At 43.9% G+C, this 27,673-nt stretch overlaps 2 protein-coding genes across 5 annotated transcripts in view; one reads left to right on the top strand and one right to left on the bottom strand.

Annotated features, from left to right (window-relative positions):
- The window catches only part of FIP1L1 (factor interacting with PAPOLA and CPSF1), a 58,723-nt gene extending 57,598 nt beyond the window's left edge, over positions 1 to 1,125 (bottom strand). For 3 of the 4 annotated variants that reach the window (XM_018575668.1, XM_018575676.1, XM_018575688.1), the window contains exon 1: positions 904 to 1,124. In XM_018575668.1, coding sequence (XP_018431170.1) covers positions 904 to 1,072 — 169 coding nt within the window. In that variant the 5' untranslated portion in view covers positions 1,073 to 1,124. Of the gene's footprint in view, positions 1 to 903 lie in introns of all 4 variants that reach the window. The other variant, XM_018575680.1, reaches the window with a different exon arrangement.
- Positions 1,126 to 5,159: 4,034 nt separating this feature from the next.
- Positions 5,160 to 27,673, top strand: part of SCFD2 (sec1 family domain containing 2) — a 357,431-nt gene continuing 334,917 nt past the window's right edge. Inside the window, exons 1-3 of the mRNA XM_018575955.1 lie at positions 5,160 to 5,954; positions 10,282 to 10,450; positions 26,144 to 26,271. Of these exons, the coding sequence (XP_018431457.1) occupies positions 5,168 to 5,954; positions 10,282 to 10,450; positions 26,144 to 26,271 (1,084 nt within the window). The 5' untranslated portion in view covers positions 5,160 to 5,167. The remainder of the gene's footprint in view (positions 5,955 to 10,281; positions 10,451 to 26,143; positions 26,272 to 27,673) is intronic.

The following is a 27,673-nucleotide window of genomic DNA, read 5'->3' as shown; positions in this document are numbered from 1 at the left end:
AAAATAATTAAAAAAAACGAATAAAAATATACAAAAATTAAAAAGATTTAAAAAAATTAAATAAAATTTAATTTTTTTGAAAAAGTTAAAAAACATTTTCGGTTTTGAAATTTTCATTTCGGTGCACCTCTAGTAAAAACCCACGTCATGTTTTTATCGCTGGGAATATTCACCTTCTCATTCTGTCCTGATGGCCAGTCACCAGTACTGAAAGTAAGGGGAAATATCCAAAGTTTTGGGTTGACAGAACAGGAAGAGGACAAATCTTTCAATGGGGACACTTGTTATGGTGGCAGCAAAGAAATAAAGATAAGCCTTTTATCCATTGCTTATTCTATCCAAAACTAAAAAGATACTTTAAAGCTGAACTCCGGGCACATGTTTCATTTTGTGTTTTTACTTCCTGATTGCCAGATCAATGTTATGCCTTTCGACATCTCTATTTACATCGGATAGTGTAGCTCTCACTGCACCTCCAGCTGCTGAGTGAATGGTGGCGGTAGCTCTCATACACAGAAGTGACAGAGTCATTGGTCCAGCCCTGCTCTCCCCTTGGCCATTCATATATCACCACATATTACATGTCATAAGACAGAGCAGCAATCCAGCCATAGATAGAAATCAATTGTTTATAAAACACATTATAAAACCTAAACATGCACAGCACAGAAATATCACGTGATACCCCATACCCCCCCCTCTACCATGTGACTTGCACCCATTGATCAGACAGGAGGTCACAGGTTAAAGCCACTCTCTTAGATGATGACGCCGGCCCGATTCCTGACGCCTCCAGCCGTACATATACGGTCTTTTTCTAGTCATGTGACCTCCTTGGCTCAGGGCCCTCTATACAGGTGACAATACAAGTCCCCCCCTCCTCCCACACAGCACAACCCGTACCCCCATAGAGCCATTCTTCCTCCTCATCCCCGCCTCCGCCAGCGGTCACGGTACTGGTGGCAGCGGCTGCGGACGGGGAGGTGGAAGAGGAAACAGCGACAGCAGCGCTGGAGCCGCTCAGTTCCGTCGAAACCACCATCCGCTCCACCACCTCTCCGCTGGCGGACATCTTTCCTGCAGCGGCGCGAGACACAGCTATCGCGAGATCTGGCCAGCCTGTGACGGCCAGAGCCGCGCATTACCTTCCAGTGATTGGAGAACCTCTATGACATCACGTGACAGAGTAGACAGACTGCGGGCGGCCATGTTATCTAAGGGCAAAGGTAACTTCCCGGGGTGTTAATATGCGCATGCTCAGCTCATGGAGCGAAATAACCTGTAGACTTCTCCAGCTGTGCTGAACGGTTGAGGCGTTGTATGCTGGGAATTAAAGTGCATATAAACCCTAGCTTAATTCAATTTGTTTGTTAAAATATTATGAGGGGAATTTATCAAAACTGGAGCTGACAGTATCCGGAGCAGTTGCCCATGGAAACCAATCAGCTTCTCTTTTTCATTTTCAAAGTTTAACTGAACAGACTAAAGAAAGAAGCTGATTGGTTGCCATGGGCAACTGCTTCAGATTTTGTTTGCTTCACTTTTATATCATAAATAATGTTTCATAACTTTTTTTTTAATCAAATACTTGTTTTCATCTTTTTTTGTATGCAAGTGCTACTGGTGTCCTGCAGCTACCTCTTGTTGATGGCTGTATGATATTCGTCAGGGAGGTATTCCTATTGGTGACAACAGTGGATCATGGCTGTGTGATGTGTGTTGAAATGGTCACTTGTCATTTTCATCAGAAGCCAGTGTGATAATGGAGAAGTACAATTAGTATGCAGGGTAGGGTTGCCACCTGTCCAGGATTCACCCGGACAGTCCAGGTTTTGAATGCTGTGTTCGGGTTTCATGGCATCAGAAACCCGGACACAAGATGTCAGGCAGACGGGAAACCAAAATTAAGATAGGGGCTACTGGCCCCCCACTGAAAACAGTCTCAACTGTGATATTTACATACGAATGGGTGCCGCTATTTACATATGAATAAGCCACGACTTATTCTCCCCCAAAAAATGTCTGCGCGTCGCCTGAGTGTTCGGGTTTCACTTGAAGAAAAGGTGGCAACCCTAATGCAGGGAGAGAGCGTTGTAATCCTGTAAAAGGAAGTTGGAATTGTTGCTGACTTTATAATGCAGCACAGAAATGCCCTTTGACCCCGTCTATCTTCCACATGACCTGCACATCCACCTATCATGTGACCTGCACTCAACAAGTACCTTCATGGCAGGATTGCCAGGTTTTATTCCAACGAAGGCTGCAGATTGGTGATGTGCCTGGGTTCAGTTCACTTGCACTTTCCCTAAACCGGGTTCAGGTAACGCCTAAGTAAAACGTAACCAGGGCCATCTAAGTTCTAGAATTGAATGATGCTGTGCCACGCCCACAGCGCCATCGGTTGCTAGGACGCTAGTGGCTGGGATGCAGAGCTTCATTGGTTTCTAGGATACAGGTGGTTGCAACAACCAATGATGCCACAGGAGGGCTGTCTGTGTCATGGCAACCAATGATGCTGCACGGCCCAGTATCTAGCAACCAATGACACTATTTGGGGCACACTGCATTGGTTGCTGGGGCACAGGCAGAGGTTTGCCGGGTAGGTTTGATCAGTGGCATAATAATCACCATAGCAACCCAGGCGGCCGCTATGGGGCCCCGTGCAGGACATCCTCCTGATGCCGTGCGGGCCGCCATTGCATTTCAGGCTGCTGGCTGTCACTGGCGGCTGTGAGAAGAAACACGCAGTCATTCACATGTGAAGCGGCGCGTACCTCCTCACAGCTGCTGAGTCGATGACAACCACCAGCTTTGGGGGAGGTGGCTGGGCCCGTTGTCGGCAGCAATGGAGTAGGCGGGGCCCAGCGATCAAGGAGGTAGGTCTTAACGATGGGGAGGCGGGCCTGGTGATCGAGGAGGTGGGGCCAAGTGACGTAGGAGGCGGGGCCCACAAGCGATCGTGGAGGAGAAGGAGGCAGACGGGATCGGCCAGACAGGTAAGAGGGCTTGACCGCCCACCTGAGACCCTGCAGAGCTCACCATAGAGAATCTATGGTGGGCTCTGCAGGGTCACCCTCAGGTGGGCTGTTTGGGTTATCAGGTGGACTTATCTAGAAATCACAGGGTCCCATACAAGATTTTACTGTGGGGCCCTGTGATTTCTAGTTACGCCCCTGGGTTTGATCATGAGTTCAACCCAGACCTAAAGCTCATCCCTACTGCAGACTTTAAAAAAAATTTAAGTGCAACTATGGTCTCCATGTCTGAATATCTTATTTTACATGCAACAGCTCAGCATTTGGCAGTATTAGATTCACATACCTCCTAACTGTCCCGCTTCCCACGAGACTGCCCAGGGACATAAACGAAATCCTGGAGTCCCACGGATCCACCCATGTCCGGGCACCAGGTGCTAAAATACTTATTTGAACAGCCAGTGGGGATTACATGTATACCAGGGAACATACACATGGTACTGGAGTCAGGTCATCGCAGGAATCTCGGAGGTACACAAAGGCCAGGGACCCCAAACACGATTGCAGCATGCATCTGCACAATCAGCAATTACTTGTGGTTAGGGACAGATGATTGTTCCTGAATGCAGTCTGTCTGTGTCCAGGCCAGTCATCTGTCCCTAGCCATATGTAATCACTGGCTGTGCAGATGCATGTGGACAGCTGTGGCCACTGTCAGCCTGTCATTGCTTTATAAAAGCTTCCCCGCCACAGCTATTCACACACACAGGTGATTTCTGCCACAAGAATCCATTGATTCTTGTCACTAGCATTTGCAGTGTAACCCTGCCTGTGACACGTGAAGCAGTGCGAAACAAAGCAAAGCTGTGAGGCGCCGAGCTGAGCGCAGCCAGAAAGACTTCATCTTCAGCCAATCGGCTCACATAACTAACTCAATGGACTTTATGCGTACTGACATGTGGGTTATTCATGCAAGCCCATTGGCTGAAGGTGACATTTTTCATCTCGGCATGCTCAGCTATGCGCGCTTTTGCAAGGACCTTAAGAGTACTGGAGAGGAGGGGGAGAGAGGCTTAAGGGAGCAGTGTAGGAGCCAGCCGGGATTGCGGTTCAGGTGAGTATAACTTTATTTTAGCCCCCCTAGACAAAACAATTACTTAAAGGAGAACTATGAGGTGAGTGATTTCCACTCATCCTCACAGTTAGAACCAATCTATGATAAAAAAGCTGTCACAGGTCGTCTCCATTGATCAGGAAGTGAGCAGTAACATACCACCGCTCTCTCACTTCCCGATCGTCTCCCTGCAGGATTTCCCCTCTAGCGCAGAGTGAAGCAGACAGGGGAGGGGCAGGCACAGCCTCTAGATAGGCAGAGCCAGCTGTCATTCACGCAGCTGGTTGGATCTCGATAGTATTGTTGGGATCCTTCCCGGCTGCAGCACTCTCAGTATATCGCAGAATATACTGAGCTTTGGGTCACGGGAGGATGCTAGTTTATGTCCTCCCATGACCCTAGAGAACTATGGAGAAAAACGCTTACCCCATAGTTCTCTTTTAACCCTTGCAGTGCAGGGCTAGTCCCACTGCAAGTGTTAAGATTTGATTTGCCCGGAGTTTTGCTGTAAAGCGGAAGTAAAGTGGGGGTAGAGCCCCCAGGAGCTTTAGCCATAATGTGCCAAAGCAATCCCCTCCAGCGCTGTGCTTCTCCTTAGCTGGCGCTTCCATCTTCAGGGTTTGACGTTTTGTGACTGCTTGATTGGCCGGCCCCGATGATGTAACCGCTGCACATGCCAGAAAACACCACATATTCCTCTTACAGCTGTCACATGAAAACGTACGTGTACAACAGTAGACTAAAATACATCTTTCGGGTTTACATTTACTCTCTCATTTTTATTACTTCTTTACAGTAAATACATTTGGAAGTCGTGTGTGTATCTATATATATTCACAACCAATTAAGAACAGTTATTTGCTGACAAGCCTTCAGAACCGGGCCGGCACTGTGCCTGTAAATGGCTGTGGACTGATCATCAGTTCTCGGTTTGTACTTTAGCAGCACCTCACCCGGAGCCCGCTTCAACTAGCACAGCACGCGTGATGTGTTTGTGATGACGTATAGCGTTCGCGCCCGGCCACGTTGTGAAACGTCATCACCGTGCGCGCTCAGTGCTGTCAGTCTAGCTGTCAGTATGGCTAACAGTTCGGGTTTGGCAGCCTTCAGCTTGAAGGTATGGGAGCCGGTGGTGGCCAAGTCCCGGCGGGCGGTGGTGTTCATGGACGATGCGTGTGCGGAGATCCTGCACTGGTGCGGCGGCGCGGAGCTTTTCCTGGCGGCCGGGGCGCTCAACGTCAAGGAGTTCTCCAGCTTTGAGTCCGGAGCCTCCAACCAGCCCAAAGCCGTGTTTGTGGTGAGCAGCCCCCTGCGGGGCCGGGCCCTGGATGTTATACGGGATGTGGTGAGCCAGAGCTCCTTCCAGTACTGCATTGTGGTGACTGCAGTGAGCCCCGGGGAGGCCGAGACCCGGCCAGTGCAGGAACAGATGCAGGAGAAGCTGTGTCAGTGGATGGGTAACATGGGCTACACCGCTGAGGTACTGTGGGCTCCTCTGCTGCTGGCCCCGATCAGCCCTCATCTCCTCCTGGCACCGGCTTTTCATGCCCTCTTCCCCTTCCTGCCAGATCAAGACCTGCAAGCCCTGAACCGCAGCCGGCCTGACAAGAAGAGGTTCCCAGCCCTGGCGGACGTGGACTTCCCTTCCCTGCCCTCGGAGCTTCAGACGCAGATTAGGAGCCTGGTGTCTGAACTCAACCAGGTGATGGAGGGCATCGGGGTCAGAGAGGAATGTTTTTCAGTGGGTCACCTCAGCAGGATCATTGCTGGAGAATTGGCCAACTACCCTCAGGCCAAGCACCGAAGGAAGCAGGCACAGAACAAGGCATCACTGGTCTTCGTAGACAGGACTCTGGATGTGACGGGTATGAGGATTACCTTCAGGCATTTGTGCTGGGTTCTAGACTTGTTAGTGGTCAGCATTGTATGGGTTGAGTGCCTGGCACAGGCCCTCAGTAGTCTGGTTCCCTGTGGATGAAGTCATCAGAAAAAAAACAAATGTGGTCCCTAGAGATGGACTTTGATACTGGATCGAATAGGAAAGTTGGTTCATTGTTATGGCAGATGTCAACAACAACACGGTGTCACTGGATGCGAAGTCTGCAGATCAGCGCCTGTTTATGTATCATGCCACAGTCTGATGAAGACGTCTAAAGGAAACCAGGTTACCTTGGGGTGTCCTGATGAGATGGCACAAACCTTTACAAAATTACTTTTTTTTGTTTTGCAACTTGTTCAGAAATACTTAAGGAGCAAATTTTTGGTTGTGGAAATAAGAAATTAGTGTATATCAACTTCTCAGTCTTACACACACACACACACACACACACACACACACACACACACACACACACACACACACCGTGAGGACTAATTGCTCATTAAGTGTGGGGTGTCCACTTGTGTTACTCTTCTTTCCAGCAGACTCCCTCCATCCATGTGACTTTTCTCCCATGAAGCCTCAAAGGTGCTCCTGGCTGCTATCACACACTTGCCTCCTCCACATACAATGCAGGGTTAAAGAAGAGTTGCAGGGAGAGCAAAACAGAGAGCTGCTTAGAGCCAGTGTGGAATACTGTATGCCAGCTGCTTTATACCGAGAACTAAGCAATCATGTAACTTCTGATCACTCAGCTCATTGCCTTCTCCACGCACAGAGCTGTGACTGTCAGTCACCACCTTCTGCAGGAATTCCTCCTCCCCTCTCTCTGATCTTTCAGCACTCATTGGAGGGACAGACGGGGGTGGACAGGCACTGCTGGATCTAGAGAGTCAGAGCCAGCTGTCACTTAGACAGCCGGGTGGATCTGAGCAATATTGGCAGGACCCTTTGGAATGCAGCGTGGCTCTATGCAGTCAGCAGGTAGCTGCATTAGCTTGCTATCCGCTGACTTTGGGTCATAGGAGTACATGAATAAATGTATTTCTGCAACCCAATAGACCCTTTTAGTAAACCTGTAATGATTTGTGATTAAGAAAAGTAATGGCCAAGCTACGTAGCAGGTATCCTAATGTGCCACTTAATATCTTCACAGCGCTGCCCACCTTCCCTAGTGTACCCCTACAGTGTCACCCTCCAATACTGTGCAAACAGTGATTTTCTGAAAGTGGGAATGTGCATGACAAGTACACATTGGGCTTGGCAATAGATTGTTCAAGCAACATGGAAAGCCCCATAATAAGATGTCTAGGTTTATGGCTACTCCAGTACAATTTGATCAGAGTTTGCAAACTGCTGCACTGCTGTGGAAGTTGTTGTCAAAGAGCAACAGAAGAAGCAAAATACAGTTTTAAGGCAGATTCAGTTGATAACTAGCTTGGGGATTGCCAAGTACATATGTCTGACCTTGCTGTGTTGCTGACACATTAAGAAATGTTTTGCACCTCTTAGGTGTATCTTGTTGTCACTATGTGACACTAGAATGTTTATGTGATTTAATAAACATATTCCTATTCTACTCGTGTTTGGACATTCTGTCTTTTTATGTTTCTCAGTTAAATAAATGAACACAACCTAATTTAGAGCCCAAATGCCTGAAGATTTTATTTGTGTGAATGAATGCTATTTAAGATGAGATCAGTTCACAGTAAAGTATTTAGGGCTCATTGGATTCTGAAAAGTGTATGACTGTCAGTGCAAGTGATCATGAAGTGATGTTTCACTGCCAGTAAACTTACTATGCATAAAGTGAATCTGTACCCTAAGAACCATAAGGTGCCAGAAATTACTTAAAGCTTTACCGGGATCTTCTTCAAACTACCATGAAAGATCCTGTGCACATACCAAACTATTTTCCCAGGCATAGGCATGCCTCAATGTGACACTGGTCATCCATAAAAATGGGTATACTGCCATTTCTAGCCTAGTGCCCATCTCACACTGGCCCCCACACCTCCTTTAGTAGACCTCCTGTATTCTGGCACTTTGTCATATTACTATATCTGTAGCAGTCACTAAAGATATAGCTGAAACAGTAGTTGGTTAATGATTGAAACCTGTGTGTGTGGTTTTTGTTTTTGTCTCAATCTCGTTGGGTAGAGGTAACAGAAACTCTTAACAGGAAGTGAGGGGAAATCTTCTCTTGCTCTCATAGAACAGCTGTTCCCATTGGAAGATTTTCTGGTGACATCTTTTTGTTCAATGCATTTTTATTAGATACTACAGAAAAGGAAAATCGTATGCATAGATCTAAAAAAAAAAAAAAAAACAACTCTTTTCCATTGTGATATTTTATGAAATATCACAGGTTTAGGTGGTGCAACAGATCCTGAGTCACGGGTAGACTGAACATCTGAAAACCGCTCGAGGAAGGGGGAAACATGTACTTGGAGTTTGAGGGTGGATGGACTGCAGGAGTGTGAAGGAAAGCAGCATGAACTACCTTGGTGCTTGGGTAGCACCCTGAACTGAACTGGTCATAGGTGCAGGCAGTCTCCGTGGAAATTGAGGGAAAGAAAGCAACCTGTCCAAGTGGTCCATATAGCATTAAATGTGTTCATTGTAACATCTTTACAAGCTGCAAGCTTCTCAATGAACATGGTATGGGCCATAGACATCAGGGAAATTTAGAATTTCCTTATGTGATTCTGGTCTGGTTATAGTGGTCGCCAGGACAAATGGAAAGGGCATGGGTAAATCTCCCCAGGGAGGACACCGAGCAATCAAAATATGACTCTACAATCTGTTGCAGTGTCTGCTTATGAGATTTGGGCTACTCCACATTCCCTGAATCTTTTTAACAGAAGGATGACATCTCCTGTAGGATGGAAGTTGGGGGGAAGGGGAGTGTATTGTCTAACTATTCCCACCACACAGGTTGTTTTTTTTACACTTTTATGCAGTTTTAAAAGGTAGGGAGCTTTCCCACACAATTTCCTGCTTAGGGTAGTGGGAGCAAAAGCAAACTTGTGGGAAAGTGAACTTACCCTTTAAGAAAGGGGTAGTAGGGTCACATTAAACAAGCAGACCTTGCCTGATGTGCAAGGTCCAATTTAATAAGCCTCGCCATTGGAAAAAGATTAACTGCATTGGGGTACCAACGATACACCACAATACATATGTATTGTTCATATAGTACACTGCACGAACCTACCTTAAAATGTGAGTTTTAATATGCTTTACGACGCATTGAAATATGTGGGCCTACATCCTAAACCAAACATTGCCATTTTATATTCAACCTGTCTGCATTCTGCACTGAACATCAGTTCTGTGTAGACACATACATGTCTGCAAACCAGGATTAAAAAATTATCTCGGGTATAAGCTCTAAATTTGGTCTGATTTAACAAATGTAGAAACCAGCCATAAAACATTTATCTTATACTGGAGAAAGGGAACACAAACTGCTAGAGTTGGTCAGCCACTGCATAAGTTTAGCCAAACCCGGACTAGCCCATTTTGGAAAGTAGGAAACATAGGTTGAGGCATTCCTTCATTCTTTTAGGGACCACTTCGACCTTTCCTATAATTTGTATTGCAATAAGGCAGCCCTGATTCTACATCAGGTCTGGAAGAGACTGACGTGTTCAATTATCTTTATTGGCTACAGCTGTATGCCATACCTGAAAACACTGGCCAGTGGAGTTGGTAACAGGGCCAACTGATCAGAAGCCGATTAATCGATTATTGAAAAAGTTGACAACTTTTTCAATAATCGATTATAATCGATTATGTTGATTAGTTGTTGCAGCCCTACACTGAACTCAATGAGCAATTTAGCCAGCCAGCTACTACTCCAAAACTGAAATTTCAGTTGGCGGAAGCTGGCATTTAAGTCACATTTGTGTTTTAGTTGGAGTAGACCAGGTTTTAGCCACCTTCAATGCCATTATATGTTAACCTTCATTTTCCTGTAGAACAGGCTAAAATGCTCCTTTTTATTTCAATTGAATATACACTAAGGGGAATAGAGTACAGCACTTCATGTCGGATGACCCACCCTATTGAAAACTTACTCTGCTGGATCCTTCAAGTGTTACACAGCAAAGATCCCTACCATGTTGCTCTTCACATAGCAACAAATGTGGTGTTTTGTCAGTATTTACAATGCATACATAGACAACCACACAAAATTACTTGATTTTTATCTAAAAAGGTCTGTTATTCTAAAAAGCTCACCAAGGATGTGCTTCTTCAATAAACTCTTTGCTGTAATAAACATTTTAGTTGACAATTCCTTTTTGTTTTAGGGATTGTTGGACATCATGGAGACAGCCTGGTGGAGAAGATCTTGTCTGTTCTGCCCTGTATTCCTGGACACACAGGTGATGTGATGATCAACATGGATGAACTCACAGACCTGCGTATTGATGGTGAAAATGAGGGGATTATTGCTCCTGGATGCTTGTCACAGCCACAGTAAGCACACAGATTTCAACACTTTTATTAAGGTTGAAGTTGAGGATTTTAGAGTTGAAAATGTACTTTATTAAATCCTCTTTATTAGCTAATGCTGTCTCCTGCATGGGTGGTAAGTGAATATAGATGGCTTCATGTAGCTTCACCTTTAGCAGCCCCCATTTCAATAAGTCAAGCAGGCCTACCAGTACTTTGTTGCTCCAAGGACTTATACACAATGCTATGTTTATTGCCCAGACTACATTAGAAGCAGAGCAATAAGAGATTAAGGTATATATTGGTACTAGGAGTATATTGCCCACAGAGGATGGGAGGAACGCAGTTTATCCAGGTGCTAGGCCGAGATGTGGTCATTCATTAGGCAAAGGGTCAGTTCAAGCGGCAGGCAAAAACATGGTCAGTATTCGGGCAAAGTGTCAGTTCCGGCGGCAGGTGAAAATGTGGTCAAAACAGGGAAAGGATCAGTACTCAGTGGATCAAATAAAAGCAACATGGCAGGTAGTCGGATACAAGAGAAAACCTATAACAAGTGTTGGGGGCAGGGTCAGTGGGGCTTAAATCAGATACTTGGGAAGGAAGGACCAATTGGGAAGAAAGGAGAAAAAGCAGAGGGTGTTAACTGGCAACCAGGATGCCAATAAGCTGAATCATGAGCATACTGCCCACATTGAGGGGATGGTGACCACTGGGAAGCTGTTTGGAGGGAAATGAGGTGCTGCCGTGTTGCCTGAATAACAAACAGATTGCAGTGTGGTTGGAGGTGGGTGGACCAATATGCCACGTAGGATCCAAGGTAGCCGGTCGCAAAAAGGTAAGTTTACAGAAACTGTGTTTACTGCCCAATAGAAACTACTCATCTTCAAACCTACACTGTAAATGACAGATAAATGGCACGAGACTGTCCTCTTACTGCTTTCATTTTCTATTAACGTTAGCTCCCCTCTTCAGACAAAAATGGTATCTCTGTTGTAGACACAGTGGATGCTATTGTGCAACAACCCCATATAACGCTTTCTAATGTTTTAAAGGCGTTAGAAATGTTTGATCATGTATCTAGCTTCATAGAAAGTTGAAGCAAGTCACAGTTTTTATATATACAGTATATATATATTGCAGGTATTTTATATAGCGTCGACAATTTACACAACGCTTTACACATGAGCACATTCACATCAGTCCCTGCGCTCAAGGGGCTTACAATCTAGGATCCCTATCTCGCATGCATGCATACATACAGGACCAATTTACACAGGAGCTCAATAACCTTCCAGCATGTGTTTGGAGTGTCGGAGGATACCGGAGTACCGAGTGGAAACACATCCAATCACAGGGAGAACATGCAAACTCCTTGCTGATAGTGTCCTGACCAGGATCACTGCTTCCAAATTGGAAATTGTTTCACAATGCATTTGTAAGGACAGAACTGTAAAAAACTGCCATTGCTTGCTGTTCCAGAGCTGTCCAGGTCTTTTCTTCATGATTTGCTAACATATAACAAGCATGCAGCCAATAAAGGATTAGAATAATGTCCTTGCAGCATGATTTTCAAAATTAGGTCAGCCACAGAAACTCCCATATTCACGTCCTGACAGGTTCCCTTTAAAATATCTGGATATATAATTAAAGAGAAACTTTAAGGGCCTAGTGATACCGTTTTGCTTAGTTAATGGGCATTGCATTAAGGCAGACTATTTATTTAAATGGGCTTCCTTAAGGTGCCCACACACCTTGAGATAATCGCGGGAAATCCCGCGATCGTACGATTATCGTAAGGTGTGTGGAAGCCGTGCGACCTCTACTACTGTAAGGTCGCACAACTTTTATCTTACGAACATGTAGCATGTTCGTAAGATAAAAGCCGGACGGGCCGGTGTGTGCAAGCGCACACTGCCCGTTCGGCATTGCGGTCATCGGAAGCCCGCCCTTCAGGGGGGCGCGGCTTGCGATCATCGCAAGTATGATTTGCCTGTCCAAGATAGGCAGATCGTACGTTTTTTTTAACTACCTTACAACCATCGCAAGACAAAAGTCTTGCGATGGTTGTACGGTGTGTGCCCAGCCTTAAGGTGCCCACACACCTTGCGATAATCGTACGATAATCGCGGGAAATCCCACGATCGTGCGATTATCGTAAGGTGTGTGGAAGCCATGCGACCTCTACTACTGTAAGGTCGCACAACTTTTATCTTAGGAACATGCTCGAAAACCCGCCGAGCATCGTACAATGTTCGGCAGGTGTGTAGCATGTTTTACACATCAAAACAGTTGCATGCACCATTTTTAGCAAGAAAGCATATTACAGTGCTTGGTGCTATGTTACCGTCTGTAACTGTTAAACAGGTGCATTGAGTAAGGTGTGCTGGGGTGCCCTTCAGAATTGATTGCATTATCAAAACAACTATATTATATAACCCTATAACAATTCTGATGGTATAACTGTATAGTATATGCTGGGACTTTACAACTTTTTTAAGTGATAACAGGCGCTGTGTATTTAGTTTTTTCTTTGCGGGTACATTTTGTCTTGATTTATGTGCTTTTTCATCTGATTTGCACTTTTTATGCTTAAAGCAGAAGTGGACAAATTAATATGAAATAGAGGAGTCCGTCAGTTCAGCAGCCAGCAGAATATTTTTAGGAGCCAACTCCATTGGCAACAACTAGAGAAATCCTCAAAAGTTAAGAGCCAGCTGTACTTTTTAAGGAGCACTGGCTACCTGGTTCCTGGGATTTGTTTAGCCCTGGGTTAAGTTGGCCATACACCTATAGATTATCTGCAGATTTTCTATGGTCAGATGGAAAAAGTGCAACAGATTCCATCATCTAGGATAAACTGTGGGGATGGAAGAATCTCCCACTGGGCCAAGCTTCAGTATCTTGCTAGTCGGCCCCACTGGCTCTCAAAATACTTGAACAATGCCTGCATCCAATCAGATTGTTCAGGTATTTAGACAGCCAGGCAGACACGGCCAACTAGCAAGATGCTGAAGCTTGGCCCAGTGGGAGAGTCCTCCATCCACACAGTTTAGCGTAGATGGAGGAATCTGTTGCACTTTTTCCATCTGACCATAGAAAGTCTGCAGACAATCTATAGGTGTATGGCCAGCTTTAAGGTATCTAGTAAATTATGGGATTAATATTTCTGCCACTAGCTGCTGGTGTAATCTTTCTTCAGTCAGTGTTAATAAATTATCTGATTTTTTAAATTAAAATATTTAACATTTTTCTTCTTCCTTTTAGATGAATAGTTAGTGATTTAGTAAAGTATAGAGTGAGAGTGGTTTACATGATATTTTTCCAGTGTTTTTGATCATTTATATTTTCCACCAATATCAAAGCTTGGGCACTCTATTTATCAGTGCATTGTATCTTCCGTTCACACACAGATAAGTGTTCAGTATCTAAAGACTCATGGAATCCTTCCAAAATTGCATTTGGGAATTTGTAAGCCGAGATATATATGGTGCCTAAATGTCTAATGGTGTCTAAATGTTCCTGATAAATGTTGCCTTTTTATGGTATAACTAAAGCAGTCTTGGTTTTTGAAATCCTTTTTACATGTTATGAAGTGAATTTTATTAACCCTTGCAGTGGGACTACCACTGCATGAGTTAACTACTCATTTTTGTCTAGGTCTAAAGCTGGCCATACACCTTACAATTATCTGCAGATTTTCTGTGGTCAGATGGAAAAGGTGCAACAGATTCCTCCATCTACACTAAAAGGTGCCCATACACTTTACAACCCTCGCAAGACTTTTGTCTTGCGAGGGTTGTAAAGTGCTTAAAAAAACATAAGATCTGCCCATCATGGACAGGCAGATCGTACTTGCGATCATCGCAAGCCCGCCCCCCTGAGGGGTGGGCTTACGATGACTGTAATGGGGGGCGGGCTTACGATGATTGCAAACGGGCAGTTGTCGAACCAGCAGGCCACTAACTTGCCGAGAATCGTACGATTCCCGGCGGGTTTTCTAGCATGCTGGTTCAACCGAAGACGTGCAACCGTACAGTAGAAACGGTCGCACACCTTCCATACACTGCATGATTCTCGTATGATCGTGGGATTTCTCGCGATTCTCGTACGAGAATCGTGCAGCGTATGGGCACCTTAACTGTGTGGATGGAGTAATCTCCACCTGGGCCAGTCTGTTGCACTTTTTCCATCTGACCACAGAAAATCTGCAGATAATTGTAAGGTGTATGGCCAGCTTTAGACCGGTCCCTCCTGCCTCGCTTCCCCTCTGCTGCAGAAGTCTAAGGTTAAAGGCTGGGTCAAGGATTGGGTAAGTATAACTTTTTTTTTTTAACTTAGACATAAATGAGGGGGGGCGTGGCTTGCTGGCGCGCTGCATGGACGCTTCTGCCTAGAGCTCCGTGCAGCAACGGGCCTTGAGGCGACTGAAAGCGACGATCGGGGCATAACTTACCCACACCGGAACCCTCCTCAGACCCGTCCGGTCCCCGAGGATGAGACGGTCACAGAAACGAAGGGGTAAGAGGCCGCAAAAAGTGACGGACTTCTTCGTTCCTTCGGGGCGGCCAAGATGGCGCCGGCTCCTCTGCAAGAGACCAGCGGCAGACATCAGCCACAGTGCGTACGCCCGGCGGGGCCTCGACGGGGCAGCAGGCAGATTCAGGCTCCTCTTCGGGGTCGTCCCAGCCTGACACCCCTGCTGACCGGAGTCCAGATCTGGCAAGACAGAGGATGTCATCCCCTGGAGAGGATCAGAGGGAGGTGAGCCTGCTTAGTACGTCCCTGGATGACACGAGGGAACTAGTGGCACCTATTGAGGCCTACCCCATATCCCACCAGCCCATCTCGGATTCCACTCTTAGGGACATGCTGATATCCTTAAGGAGTTCGCTGAATTCAGATATGCAATCCCTAATCACCCAATTCAAGTCTGATTTACAACAAGTAGGTGATAGTGTCACATATGGAAGACATAAATGAGCAGTTAACACTTGCTGCCCCACTGCATGGGTTAATAAAATGTGTGCTGCTTCATTTCTTTAGGGAAAGAGATTGTAGTGATTGTGGTGGCCAGAAAAAAAAGGCCAATGTGAACAGATTGCTCTTTGATATTTTATTCACTATGTGGAGGGCAAAATCAACTCAAAACTGTTTTACCTTTTGCGCTAAATGATGCAGCACTTTCCTTCTTTGATTTTTATTGGTGTCTTGTAGACACTTAGCAAATGGTTCTGATCCCACCATGCACCCTGGAAGTTCTGGGTCTAAATGTGTATACTGAAATGAGTAGCTCAGATGAAGGACGAGTCATTGCAGTAAGTTCAAAGTTTTTCATAGAGCAAGCTAAGGCTTCTGCCAACAAAGGGAGACTGGACCTGTGTGTGTTGTAAAGTAGCTTCAGCCGCAAGCTCACTCCCGTGATGGACTACAATCTGAATACAAATGAGTAAACTAAACTTGAGATTGTAGTGCGTCACGGGAGTGAGCTTGTAGCAGTGGCTACTTTACAACACACACAGGGACCATGGGGAACAAAAGTTGCCACCCTCCAGAAGGAAGGACAGTGTCAGCACCAATTCACAGATGATTTGAGGATGTACAGCCAAGTGATACACAAATAAGATACATTTGTGTTAACAATTAGGTATCTGAATGCAGTTTTAAGATTTAACTCCTGAGTTTAGTGTCACTTTAACAATAAAGCATGTCATAGAAAAAAAGTCTTTAGTTTATTTTTCTATCATCTATGGTGCTAGTACATAAAGCAGATAAAAGTACTTTTTGCAGCTGGGTGATCCTTGCACTGCAGGTTCTCGGGTACAGCTTCCTCTCTAGCAAGAAGAACAGTAAGCAGCACACTAGTAATACCACCAAATCTCACACCAAATCTGGTGAGATTAATAGTCGGACAGCAGTGTCTTAGATGATCTCTTACCCTGCATATACACAGCTATGAGGCTTAAAGGGTTATTAAACTCTCAGGGGGTTTGCATATATTTACTGCTAGCAAGCATTAAATATATGCAAAAACAAAGTATAAAAAAAAATTCAAAAGGGTTCAAACTTACCTGTGTCTCCGCCGCACACTCCCGTCCGAACATCTGAAGATTCTCGGGCGGCCGCAAAGGATCTTGGGGCGGGTGCATGCGCAGTTTAGATCTTTGGCTGGGAGACGAGGATAGACACAAGGTAAGTCAATGCAGTAGCGTGCATTGACAGATGCTGTGGGACAGGAAGTGCCAGTTAGAGTCCGCGCTTGATCTGAGACCGGCACCAGCGCTGGAGGGACTCATGAAAACTACAGGAAAGAAGAGTATGATGAGAGGGGATATTTATCCTTTAATGTCACTTTAAGGCACTGATCTGCCTTGTTATTGTTTAGGCAGACAGATTTCAAGGTAAAATGTGCATTTTTCAGAGTGCTGCTTAGACACAATTAACTTTAACTCCAGAGAGTTGTGCTGTATAACTCCCTTTCTCTTTGCATCAGAAATCACATTCAAACTTTCAGGTTATGGTAATGTGCATCAAAATGTGCATTCAATAACTTTTTATTGAAATTAATGGAAATCATGTGCACAAGCACCTGAAAGTGTAGATTTTCGAGAAGAGGCTGGAGGTGTCAAGCATGCCAAATAGCCTAAATATTAGCAGAGATGGGGCAGATATGGGTGCCAAGTTCTTTTCAGGATGTGCATCAAAACTTGGTAAGCTTGATGGCACGTACACTTTAAATGCAATTAAAATGATTTCTTCCATTGCATGAAATGGTGCTATCATTGGATGTTGCCTTTTAGTCTTGAGACTTGGAGCAGTATTTCTCTGCAAGGATCCTCTTTGTGGTTAGTTTTGTTCTCTGGATTTTCTCTCGGCGCTCCGGCATATGTGTTAAGCAATAACCTCTACATGTTGTGTCCTTGCCAAAGTACATTTGGGAAACTGAGTCTGCAAGAAGTATCTCTCCAGACAACTTGAGGTTTTGGAACCAGGTCGGGATGATCTGATAATGCTTGTTCATACTCGGTCTACTTAATTTTATCTTTAATCAAGACATCATTATAGTAGCAACATTTCATGTCAGGGAACCATGGGGATCACAATATTGTTTTTCCAGAAAATCTGCAGGAGCTGAAATAATTGACTATCTCTGAAATCTGCCTCACAGACCTCAGTCACAAAACTGCAACTCATAGTGGAGAATCACAGGGAAACTATCGCTGCTTTAGTTTGGACAAAATAGGAATTTTGTTTTCCCACGATACAGTGAATAATGCATGCAATTAGCATCCAAGGCATGGGCATTTTTGGGTCACATTGAAGGACTTCACTGACTTCAATGACATTGAAGGACTTTATTGAAGGACACTAAACTCAGGAGTTAAATCTTAATGTATAACAAAAATCAACTAATGATACATTTTTGTTATTAGTTGAGGTACTTGAATGCATTTTTTTTTTTTATTTGTGTATCACTCTGCTGTAGATCCTCAAATCATCTCTGAATTGGTGCTGACACTGTCCTTCCTTCTGGAGGGTGGCTACTTTTGTTCCCCATGGTCCCTGTGTGTGTTGAAAAGTAGTCACAGCTCCAAGCTCACTCCTGTGACGGACTACAATCTCAAGTTTAGTTTACTAATTTGTATTCAGATTGTAGTCCATCACGGGAGCGAGCTTGCGGCTGAAGCTACTTTACAACTCACACAGGTCCAGTCTCCCTTTGTTGGCAGAAGCCTTAGCTTGCTCTATGAAAAACTTTGAACTTACTGCAATGACTCGTCCTTCATCTGAGCTACTCATTTCAGTATACACATTTAGACCCAGAACTTCCAGGGTGCATGGTGGGATCAGAACCATTTTTTAAGTTCTGATCTGTGTGTGTTGTAAAGAAGCCACCGCTCCAACCTCACTCCTCTGATGGACTACAATATCACGTTTAGTTTAATAATTTGTATTGAGATTGTAGTCCATTACAGCAGAGAGCTCGGGGGAACAAAAGTAGCCGCCCTCTAGAAGGAAGGACAGTGTCAGCACAAATTCAGAGATGATTTGAGCATCTACAGCTGAGTGATACACAAATTAGATACATTTTGTTATTAGGGATAAGATTTATCTCCTGAGTTTAGTTTCAGTTTAAGTTTACTTGGCTAGATAATGTATATTGGAATAAAAATATACTGCAATAATATAATGTTTATTCGTGCATTGGCTGTTTGTTACTTTGGTGAATGTGGCCATTAGTAAACATTGTGTAAATTTGAATTGTTACAAACATGTCACTCAATTATTGTATAGACATTTAATGTTGATTAATGCAGTGCATGAGGTTTATGGTATCCCTAGAACGTAAGGTTGTCAAAAGTAATTTCCAGCACATACAGAAAGTGAAGTGCAGAAGAAGAGACCAGTGATATGTTACACCTAGCCCATTCCTCAATATCCACACTAATAAAGAAGTTTGCTCCCCAGTATACACAGATCATTCTATAGTATCTCTGCAAATAAAGTGGTCTGCACCCCAGTACGCACAGCTCACTCATTATCCCAGCCAACAGAGGGGTTTGCGCCACAGCACACACAGTTCACTCACCAGTATCTATACTAAAAAAAAAGTCTGCTCTCCGGTACACACAGCTTAGTCACCAGTATCCCAGCCATCCGGGAGGTCTACAGCCAGTATACGCTGCTCATTTCCCAGGATCAATGTCCGCAGAGCAGTCGGTACCCCTGTACACACAGCGTATTCCTTCGTATTCGTACCAAAATATTTTACACTCCAGTACACAAAGCTCATTCAGCAGTATTCCTGATTGGCTGGGAAGCCTGTTTCTTGCCCAAACAGCATGGAGCCGGCTTCCCAGCAAATCAGTAAGCTTGGCAGCTGGTAATGACCCGCTTCCCGGGTTCCTGATTGGACGGGAAGCCGACTCCATGCTGATTGGCTGGGAAGCCGACTTCTTAAATGCCCGGGAAGCCAGCTCCATGCTAGTAGAAGTACCAGTATCGGTATTTGGTATCGGCGAGTACCGAAAGATAAATATCCGTACTCGATAACGAAAATTCACAATCGGTGCGTCCCTACTGGAAACAATATTCTTATCTTACCACTTGGGACATTTTCAGATAAGCAGTTGTTGTGAGACGTTGGATGTTTTTCAGCTATCTTTAATTATTTCCCTCCCTGTGTAAGTATACTTAGAAGTTAAAGAGTTGGTAAATTGTCGAAAACGTGTACAGGAATATGTTGGCCTCAGTGGAGCTGAGTAACACGGAGCCTAATAAAATCACAGGCTCAGTGTAACTGAGCTCCCTACCCAGCTACTGCGCCTGTCACCCAGACAGATGCACGAGCCGAGCAGTTGAACTGTTGGGTGGGCAGAGTCTGATGGATTATGCCTGTTTAGACCCCTGATACCGTGTTTCCCCGAAAGTAAGACATCCCCCGAAAATAAGACCCAGCGCTATCTTCGGGGATGTCTGTAATATAAGACCTACCCCGAAAATAAGACCTAGTTCGGGGTAGGTCTTATATTATTCTGTTCTTGCCTTGGGCGCAAAAGGAGCTAGCTACTGCTCTGTTACAAAATGTTTTTTTTTCCAATTTTTATTAAAGTATAATTTTGTTAGACAAGACAGTTACATTTCAAACAAAACAAGTACATTTCAGGTGCAGACCGCCGTTAATAAGCAGACACAGTTCTCTGCCTCTCAACATGATGAAACATTGCTTTACTCGTGTGTCTGCACCAAAATCATACAGGTAGAGTGCTCCACATTTACAGAAAGTGTAAAAGGGGGGGAAAAAGATGAGGGGAGGGGGTGTAGTGGGGTTATTCAGCAAAAAGGGGGATGGTATCCGTACAATAGCCCATTCAGTCCTTCCATTGTTGCCCCCCTACGAGCGACTAACTCTACAGACTCTACAGTTCCCGTTATTCTTGTAGACAATTCATAGGTCAGCTATATTTACACCTTTTATGTTTTAATCGAAAAAATCCCCGTAATATTAATTAATTTGTTCACCGGCCAGCTGTGTATATATGGGCATAGCTTTAAAGGCAACCCAGGGGGACCAGATGGTTTCAAACGCAGTCATACGTTCTTGTCTCACCGCGGTAAGTTCCTCCATCAGACATAGTCCACTTTATGTATCCATTCCCCAATTGGAGGCACCACAGGTGTGTTCCAATATTTAGGAATAAGGAACTTAGCAGCATTCAATAAATGTGGCGTCAGGGATTTCCTATACCTTACAGGCGATGCATCCGACATGTGTAATAAGCATGCCCAAGGGTCAGTAAGGGGGGGGTTGCCCTGTTATAGATGCAATAAGAGTGGTAACTTGCAACCAGAAAGGTTTCACCTTAGGGCAAAACCACCATATATGTCCGTGGGTGCCTACGAGTCCACAACCCCTCCAACATTCTGGAGAATGTACTGGATGCATCGCGTGCAGGCGATCCGGTGTGTAGTACCACCTCCCCAATAGTTTAAACGAGGCCTCTACTACATATGTACTAATGGAAGATGAAAAATTGAGGATGAGCAATCGTTTTTTCTGAGGACCTGTCAGAGTAGTACCCAGGTCTGCCTCCCAGTGTGATAAGTATGACGGAGCTTGATTTACCCGGGATGAAAGCAAAATTTTGTATATTTCCGACAAACCATGTGGTGGAGATTCAGATTGTGACAGTAACTTCTCCAATGGATGTAGGTTTTTAAGAGATCTAAGCGGTTTAGGAAGAGAGGAGACAAAATGGTGTAGCTGGCGATACCGCCATTCGTCAAGAGATCGAACACCAAACTTATTTTCTATTTGTAGCAGTGTTACAAGACCCGACTCTTGTGTGACCTCATGCAACCTAAAAAGTTTAGTATCGGTCCAGTGGCGAAAGCCACTGTCCATGCGGCTTGGGGGATAAAATGAGTGACCCAACAATGGCAGTAGAGGGGAATTGTAAGGACCTACTAGCTGGGAATATATTTTAGACCAAATAGTCAGTGTGGACTTAGTCAGGGGGGAGGTGGAGTTCCGGAGCTCTCTATTTTCCGGTGGTGTCCAATCGTCGACAAAGGTTGGCCAGCCAGGGAAATTTCCAGGTCGACCCACCGTTTACTCCCCTTCTGAAATGTCCAGTCCAAGACTCTGTTAAGGGCAGCGGGGTAGTAATACAAGGTGAAGTCTGGGAGGGCTAGGCCTCCCCCCTGTTTGGTCCTAGTGAGGGTCTGGCGAGAAATCCTAGCTTTGGAGCGATTCCATATATACTTGTCTACCACTCTACGTAGGGTCTTGAAGTAACACATATGATATTTCCCCCGAAGCCCCCCATCAGTAAAAAAAATTAAAAATAATAATAATAAAAAATAAGCCATCCTGGAGGCGGGGTGACATCACACATCTGTTGGGGGGGCACAACTTTCTGTTCTTGCCTTGGGCGCAAAAGGAGCTAGCTACTGCTCTGTTACAACATGTGGTTGAAAACTTTTAACAAGTCATTGTAATTGTCTAATGCGGTGCTGAAAGCTTCCATCTGACCTCTCTTGTATGTGGATGTACACTTGCCTTTAGTTACAGGACTGCAGTTTGTTTTTAATAGAGTATCTATTGATTCCAAACTGATGCTTTCCATCTGTAGTTGGGCGTAAGATGATCAAATGTATTTACCTTTTGATGGCTTTGGGGCCTGCACAGCGTTGTGACGTTCTGTATTTTCCTATGGATGATCTTCCAGCAGTTGAAGAAATTCCAACAAATAAACATAGTGTTAGAAATGTGTTCTGTTCTAAATTTGACTGATTCATTCATAGCTTGCCTATTATTCAAGAAACTCCGCAATTTCCTAACACATTTATGCAATTAGCATTTCCTGTTGGCTAATCACCGCAAACATCTTGGGAGACTTCCGAGCTTTTGCTGGGATTTTAACAAATGCAAATGTAATTTGGTGTCTGCAGTTATGAAAAGCTCCGGACCATTAAAACTTGATTCTTAACTAGTCCCTATAAATGTTTATACTGTTGGTGCACCAAGGCACTGTGTCCAGTTTTTTGTTGACGTGTTTTCTCAATTGTTGGTGTGTGTGTTCTGGATTTATTTTGCCCTGGATCTGGTTATAGCCGAGGTTCCAAGCAGGTGGCTTTACGCGTCGAAGCTCCAAAAAAATCTATCTTTGGTCCAAGTTTCTTTTTTACCATTGCAGTCAGCAGCCTCTGATTGACACTGCAGTTTCTTATCACATACCGTAATTCTGTGCTGCTCAACCTCCCTTTCAGATTTGCAGAGGATGTTGCTTGGGCACCGAGAAGACATATTCTGATTTAAAATGATATTAAAGTGAAAAGGTTTTTAAGTTATTTCAAATGCTGATGAAATCACTTAAAATAAATGTTGCTACTTGATATTTAAAAGTTTTGTTTCCTGCAGAATCAGCTGCTCCCCTCAGCACTGGTCCTGATATCCTGTTTTAGGGTGGCTCCTTTCCCTTGCAGGTTCCTATGGAGCTACCCATGTGTGTGCTAGTAGGTTGTGTGTGTCTCTACATACATAGAGACAGGCACAACAAGGCAACACATTTCCCTGTTACGCACTCCTTCTTTCATCTTCCTCTTACCTCCTTTCTCCAAGCTAGTAGATGGACAGCTGCTGCAGACCGCTCCACCCCTTGTGATCTCGTACTCAACAAAAAATTCAAGGAGGCTGAGCTGAGTGAGCTGGAGCCAGCTACTCTGAAACATGATGACTGTAAGGGCTAATCGCATAGCGTCTGGTGTGTGGTGCCCCAGCACAGTGCCAATGTGCTGATCCAAGCTCATTGCACTTTGTACTTTTTTTTATTTTGTTAGAACATAATTGAAATGTTGCAAGTGACATTTTATTCAATTCTAAGGGCACAGCGAGGGAAAAGTTGGTTTTGCTACGTCGCATCCCGCTGCATTGAAAAAAGTAAGACATGCCCTACTTTTTTTCAGAGCACACCACCGAGTTCCTACTGCAACGTGGTGGTGTAAATGGGCACCATCCATGACAAGGCAGATTGCTTTGTCTTGCATTGGGGCTGCACTGGAAACAATGGCCAGCACAGCTCCAAAGTAGATGGTCTGAATGGACCCTAAGTGCTTGGGCATAAATGTAAAGAAATGGCTTACTGGGCATTGTGTATTTGTTTGCTCTGGATTATTATTGAAAAAAAAAGTTTGAGCGTTTAATATTACTTTAAAGCTAAACTCCAGCTTTACCTTTTGTTCTTGCACAGTTGTGTACAGGCTTCTCTTATATACTGAAATTGCCTGCTCCCATTTCACTGCACACTATGAGCTCCCTACCCACATACTGCACCTGTCAAACAGACAGATGCAGCAGCAGCCAAAGAGTTGAGCTGTTGTGTAGGCAGAGTCTGATGGATTATGTCGGCAGAGTCTGATGGATTATGTCAATACACTAGTTCTCCATCAGGTCCGCCTCTCCTTAGGCTTACAGTGGGTGAAGCCTGATGTGTGATGCTGAAAAGCTAGTTCCCCATCAGGTCCACATTTCTTGTGATTGACAGCAGCTGGCAGTGGGAGGATTCCATTCCTGCTAGTAGGCTGTGTAGTGGCTATGGAATCCACACATTTTTGTCCACTGTTAATCACAAGGTAAGTGGACCTGATAGGGTACTAGTTTGGTGAGGGGGACCACAGGAGGAAACACATCCAAAAAATATGGTTCAACAACAGAATGCAAAGTGCACCAGCTTAATGGATGCTCAATAATGGAGGCTCACCATCACATGCTGGTATTACCTAGGACAATCTACCTAGGAGCACCCAATCCTCCAGACTGGCATTTACCCATCAATAAATTTTGGTATTTACTATACTTATCTGCTTGCATCAGGGCTGAGTGCTCTTGATATTTTCAGGAAGCTATGTACTGTATAGCACCCTACTGACAACTCCCACCAGCCATGATCTGCATGCATTGCATAAAGTAGCACAGAAACCCAGTGATTAATTTTATTTACAAATTTCTATAGCATGTTGATAAGGGGGTAGGGAAGACAAAATAAAGGCAGATTACACTTTAGCTACAAAATGCCTGCAGAAAATATTTATCATGGCACATATGGGTATGTGAGAAACAGCTGAACAGCTCCCTCCTGTGATGGACAATCTCGTGTTTAGTTTACTAATTTGTATTGAGATCGTAGTCCATAACAGGAGTGAGCTTGGAGTGGTGACTACTGTACAACACACACAGGGGCCATGGGGAACAAAAGTAGCCACCCTCCAGAAGGAAGGAAAGTGTCAGCACCAATTCAGAGATGATCTACAGCTGAGTGATACACAATCTATACAAGATAGATTTTTGTTAATTAGGTTACTTGAATGCATTTTTTAGGTTTAACTGCTGAGTTTAGTGTCACTTTAAATATATTTTATCTGTGTATTTAGATATTCAGCTTTAAAGTACACTGCTGTCACCACCCTGCACTTAATCTGTTATAGGACAGTGAAAGAATAGCAGCAGCCTGATATGATCATCTTCCTGCTCTCTCCTCCCATCAGCTTCTTCTTTATCAGCCAGTTTGCCTGCAGCTCAGTTGCTTGGACTCCAAATATTGCAGCCACCTCTTCCATCCTAAGTGTCGTTTTTCAAGTGTCGCTCTACAAAGGCGTGTGTTGCAGAGGTAGAGAGGAGCGTGTTTCTGTCTCTTACTTAGCACTAATAACTGAAAGCCATATTTAGACAACCTGCACAACTACTGTAACAAGAAAAGTAGAGATACATCTGTGAACATGGAGATTGCTAGTACAATGTCTGTTCAATTAAATATTAATTTCAGTGGCTTCAATTGGGCTTTAAACACAAGTGGTGCCCTATACAAACCACACCCAGTACTGCTTCCAGTGGTGCTTGTTATTTGGGTGGCACTTAGCTATTACCAAACTGCAGTGTTCCTTCATGTTTCTTGGTGAAATGGACAATCTTTTGTACTGTCTAAATTATATAGTCTACATTTTTTTTAACTTAATAGGGTTAGTTTACCAAAGGCAAATAGGCCCGTTGACTTTGCAAGGAAATTTGCACTTTCCAGGGGAAGTTGCCATTTAGCTTAGTTAATGAGGTAACATTTCACTTTGCAAAGATCAAATGATCCAGTCGTGTGCAAGGAAGATAAGAAAACGGTAGTTTTGCTTGCACATGATTGGATGATGGAAGTCAGCAGAGCTTCTTTGGTCGGTGTCTCTGAGTAATTCAACCCCACTATGTAGAATTCCAGAGTTTGTATGTTTGTGCAATTAATACAACAGCTGCAGATCGTGACTATAGAATATAATGTTTGTTATCTGTGGTATTTGTTTGAACACTAGAAGTCATTTTGCTCTTGTCATCTGTATCTTCAGAACATTTCTTTTTTATTATTTGCACAATCTCTTTTATTTTCAGTAATATTTAAACCTGCCAAAATAATATAAAATATATGCAAATTTCTAGCCATGTGGGTTTCGGGTGATTTATTTATTTCTAAGTGTTTTTAATGAAATAGAGTGGTTTATTCTGCAGCTGTGGCCCAGATGAGTATGTACGTAAAGGAGCTTAATATTATATTTACGATGAGAATATTCAGAAGTCAGATTGTTGCGTGCTGCTAGAAAGTTTTGCGAATGAAAACAATTAATTTCGCACAACAGTTGTTTTTTGTTATTGTTTTATTATATTTCTCCCCTCCTTTCTAGTGAGCCTGCTGCCAAGGCATTGTGGGAGTCCATGATGGGCATGAAACAGAAGGAAGCAGTGATGGAATTGCGAAGGTGTCTTGTAGACACAGCCAGCAGAGAGAAACTGCCAATTAAGATGAGCATGGGTGAGTACATTTTAACGGTCCATCACGGGTTCTTCTTTATAAGTCAGGGATAAGGCTTACTAATTTAAAGGGGGTGATTTTTTTTTGGGACAAAGATGTGGCAGATTGATTCAAACACATAAGTACCAAGAAAATGCATTTGCATTTTTTGTGTTATGGCCAGGAGGAAGGCGAGTATTGCAGCAAAAGCTGCATTTTTATGTAAACATTTAGATTTCAATAAAAATCAATTGATGACTCCAGCTATGCTAAAAAGCATGCATGACGGAACCTTCCCTGCCAGATACTGTATTCAGCAGTTGGCAGCACCACCCACTCAATGTTTGCTGAGCTTGGTGGTGCGGCACCCCCACCCCAAACATCCATCCACAGCGCGAACTTCAAAATTGGAGCAGTGCATGGTCAGCTTAAGGTTTTTTTTCTGAATGTAGCTAAGGATAAGACTTACCCGATAATCAAACTTTCACAAAGTGATGATTATTCGTTGAGACCTGGAATAAAAATGCACAAGTAAATAAAAAGAATATGTACGTACTAAACACAGATCAGGAGGATTGCGTTGTGCATCAAACAGGACAATACAACCCCAATTCCCAAAAAGTTGGGACGCTGTCAATCTACATAAAAACAGAATGCAATGATTTGCAAATCTCATAATCTCATATTTTATTCACAATAGAAAATAGAATATTAAATGTTTAATTTGTGAAAACGTACCATTTTAATAAAAAAAAATAAGGTAATTTTGAAATAGATGGCAGCAACACATCTCAAAAGTTGTGACAGGGCCATGTTTACCACGATGTAGCATCCCCTATTCTTTTAACAACACTCTGTAAACGTCTGGGAACTGAGGAGAACAGTTGCTGGAGATTTGGGAGAGGAATGTTGTCCCATTCTTGCCTGATTCTAACTGCTCAACAGTCCTTCTTTTGTCGTATTTTTAGTTTCAAGAAAAAATATTCTCAATTGGTAAAAGGTCTGGACTGCAGACAGGCCAGTTAGGCACCCGGACTCTTCTACTGCGAAGCCATTCTGTTGTCATAGATGCAGTATATGGTTTATCATTGTCCTGCTGCAATTTGCAAGGCCTTCCATGAACAAGACATCGTCTGGATGGGAGCATATTCTGCTCTAAACCCTGGATATATCTTTCAGCATTGATGTTGCCTTTTTCAGATGTGCAAGCTGCCCTTTCCATACGCACTTATGCACCCCCATACCATTAGAGATCCAGGCTTTTGAACTGAGCGCCGATAGCTGGAAGATCCCTCTCCTCTTTAGTCCAGGGGACACGATCCCCAAGGTTGCCAAAAATGTCATTTCGATTCATCTGACCAAAGAACAGTTTTCCACTTTGCGACAATTTTTTTTTTTTTAAGCATATAGATTTTTTTCAATG

The sequence above is a fragment of the Nanorana parkeri genome, unplaced genomic scaffold (genome assembly GCF_000935625.1).
Source record: "Nanorana parkeri isolate BGI_ZX_2015 unplaced genomic scaffold, ASM93562v1 scaffold54, whole genome shotgun sequence".
In the NCBI taxonomy this organism is placed as follows: Eukaryota; Metazoa; Chordata; class Amphibia; order Anura; family Dicroglossidae; genus Nanorana; species Nanorana parkeri.
This window is presented reverse-complemented; position numbering and strand designations above follow the sequence as displayed.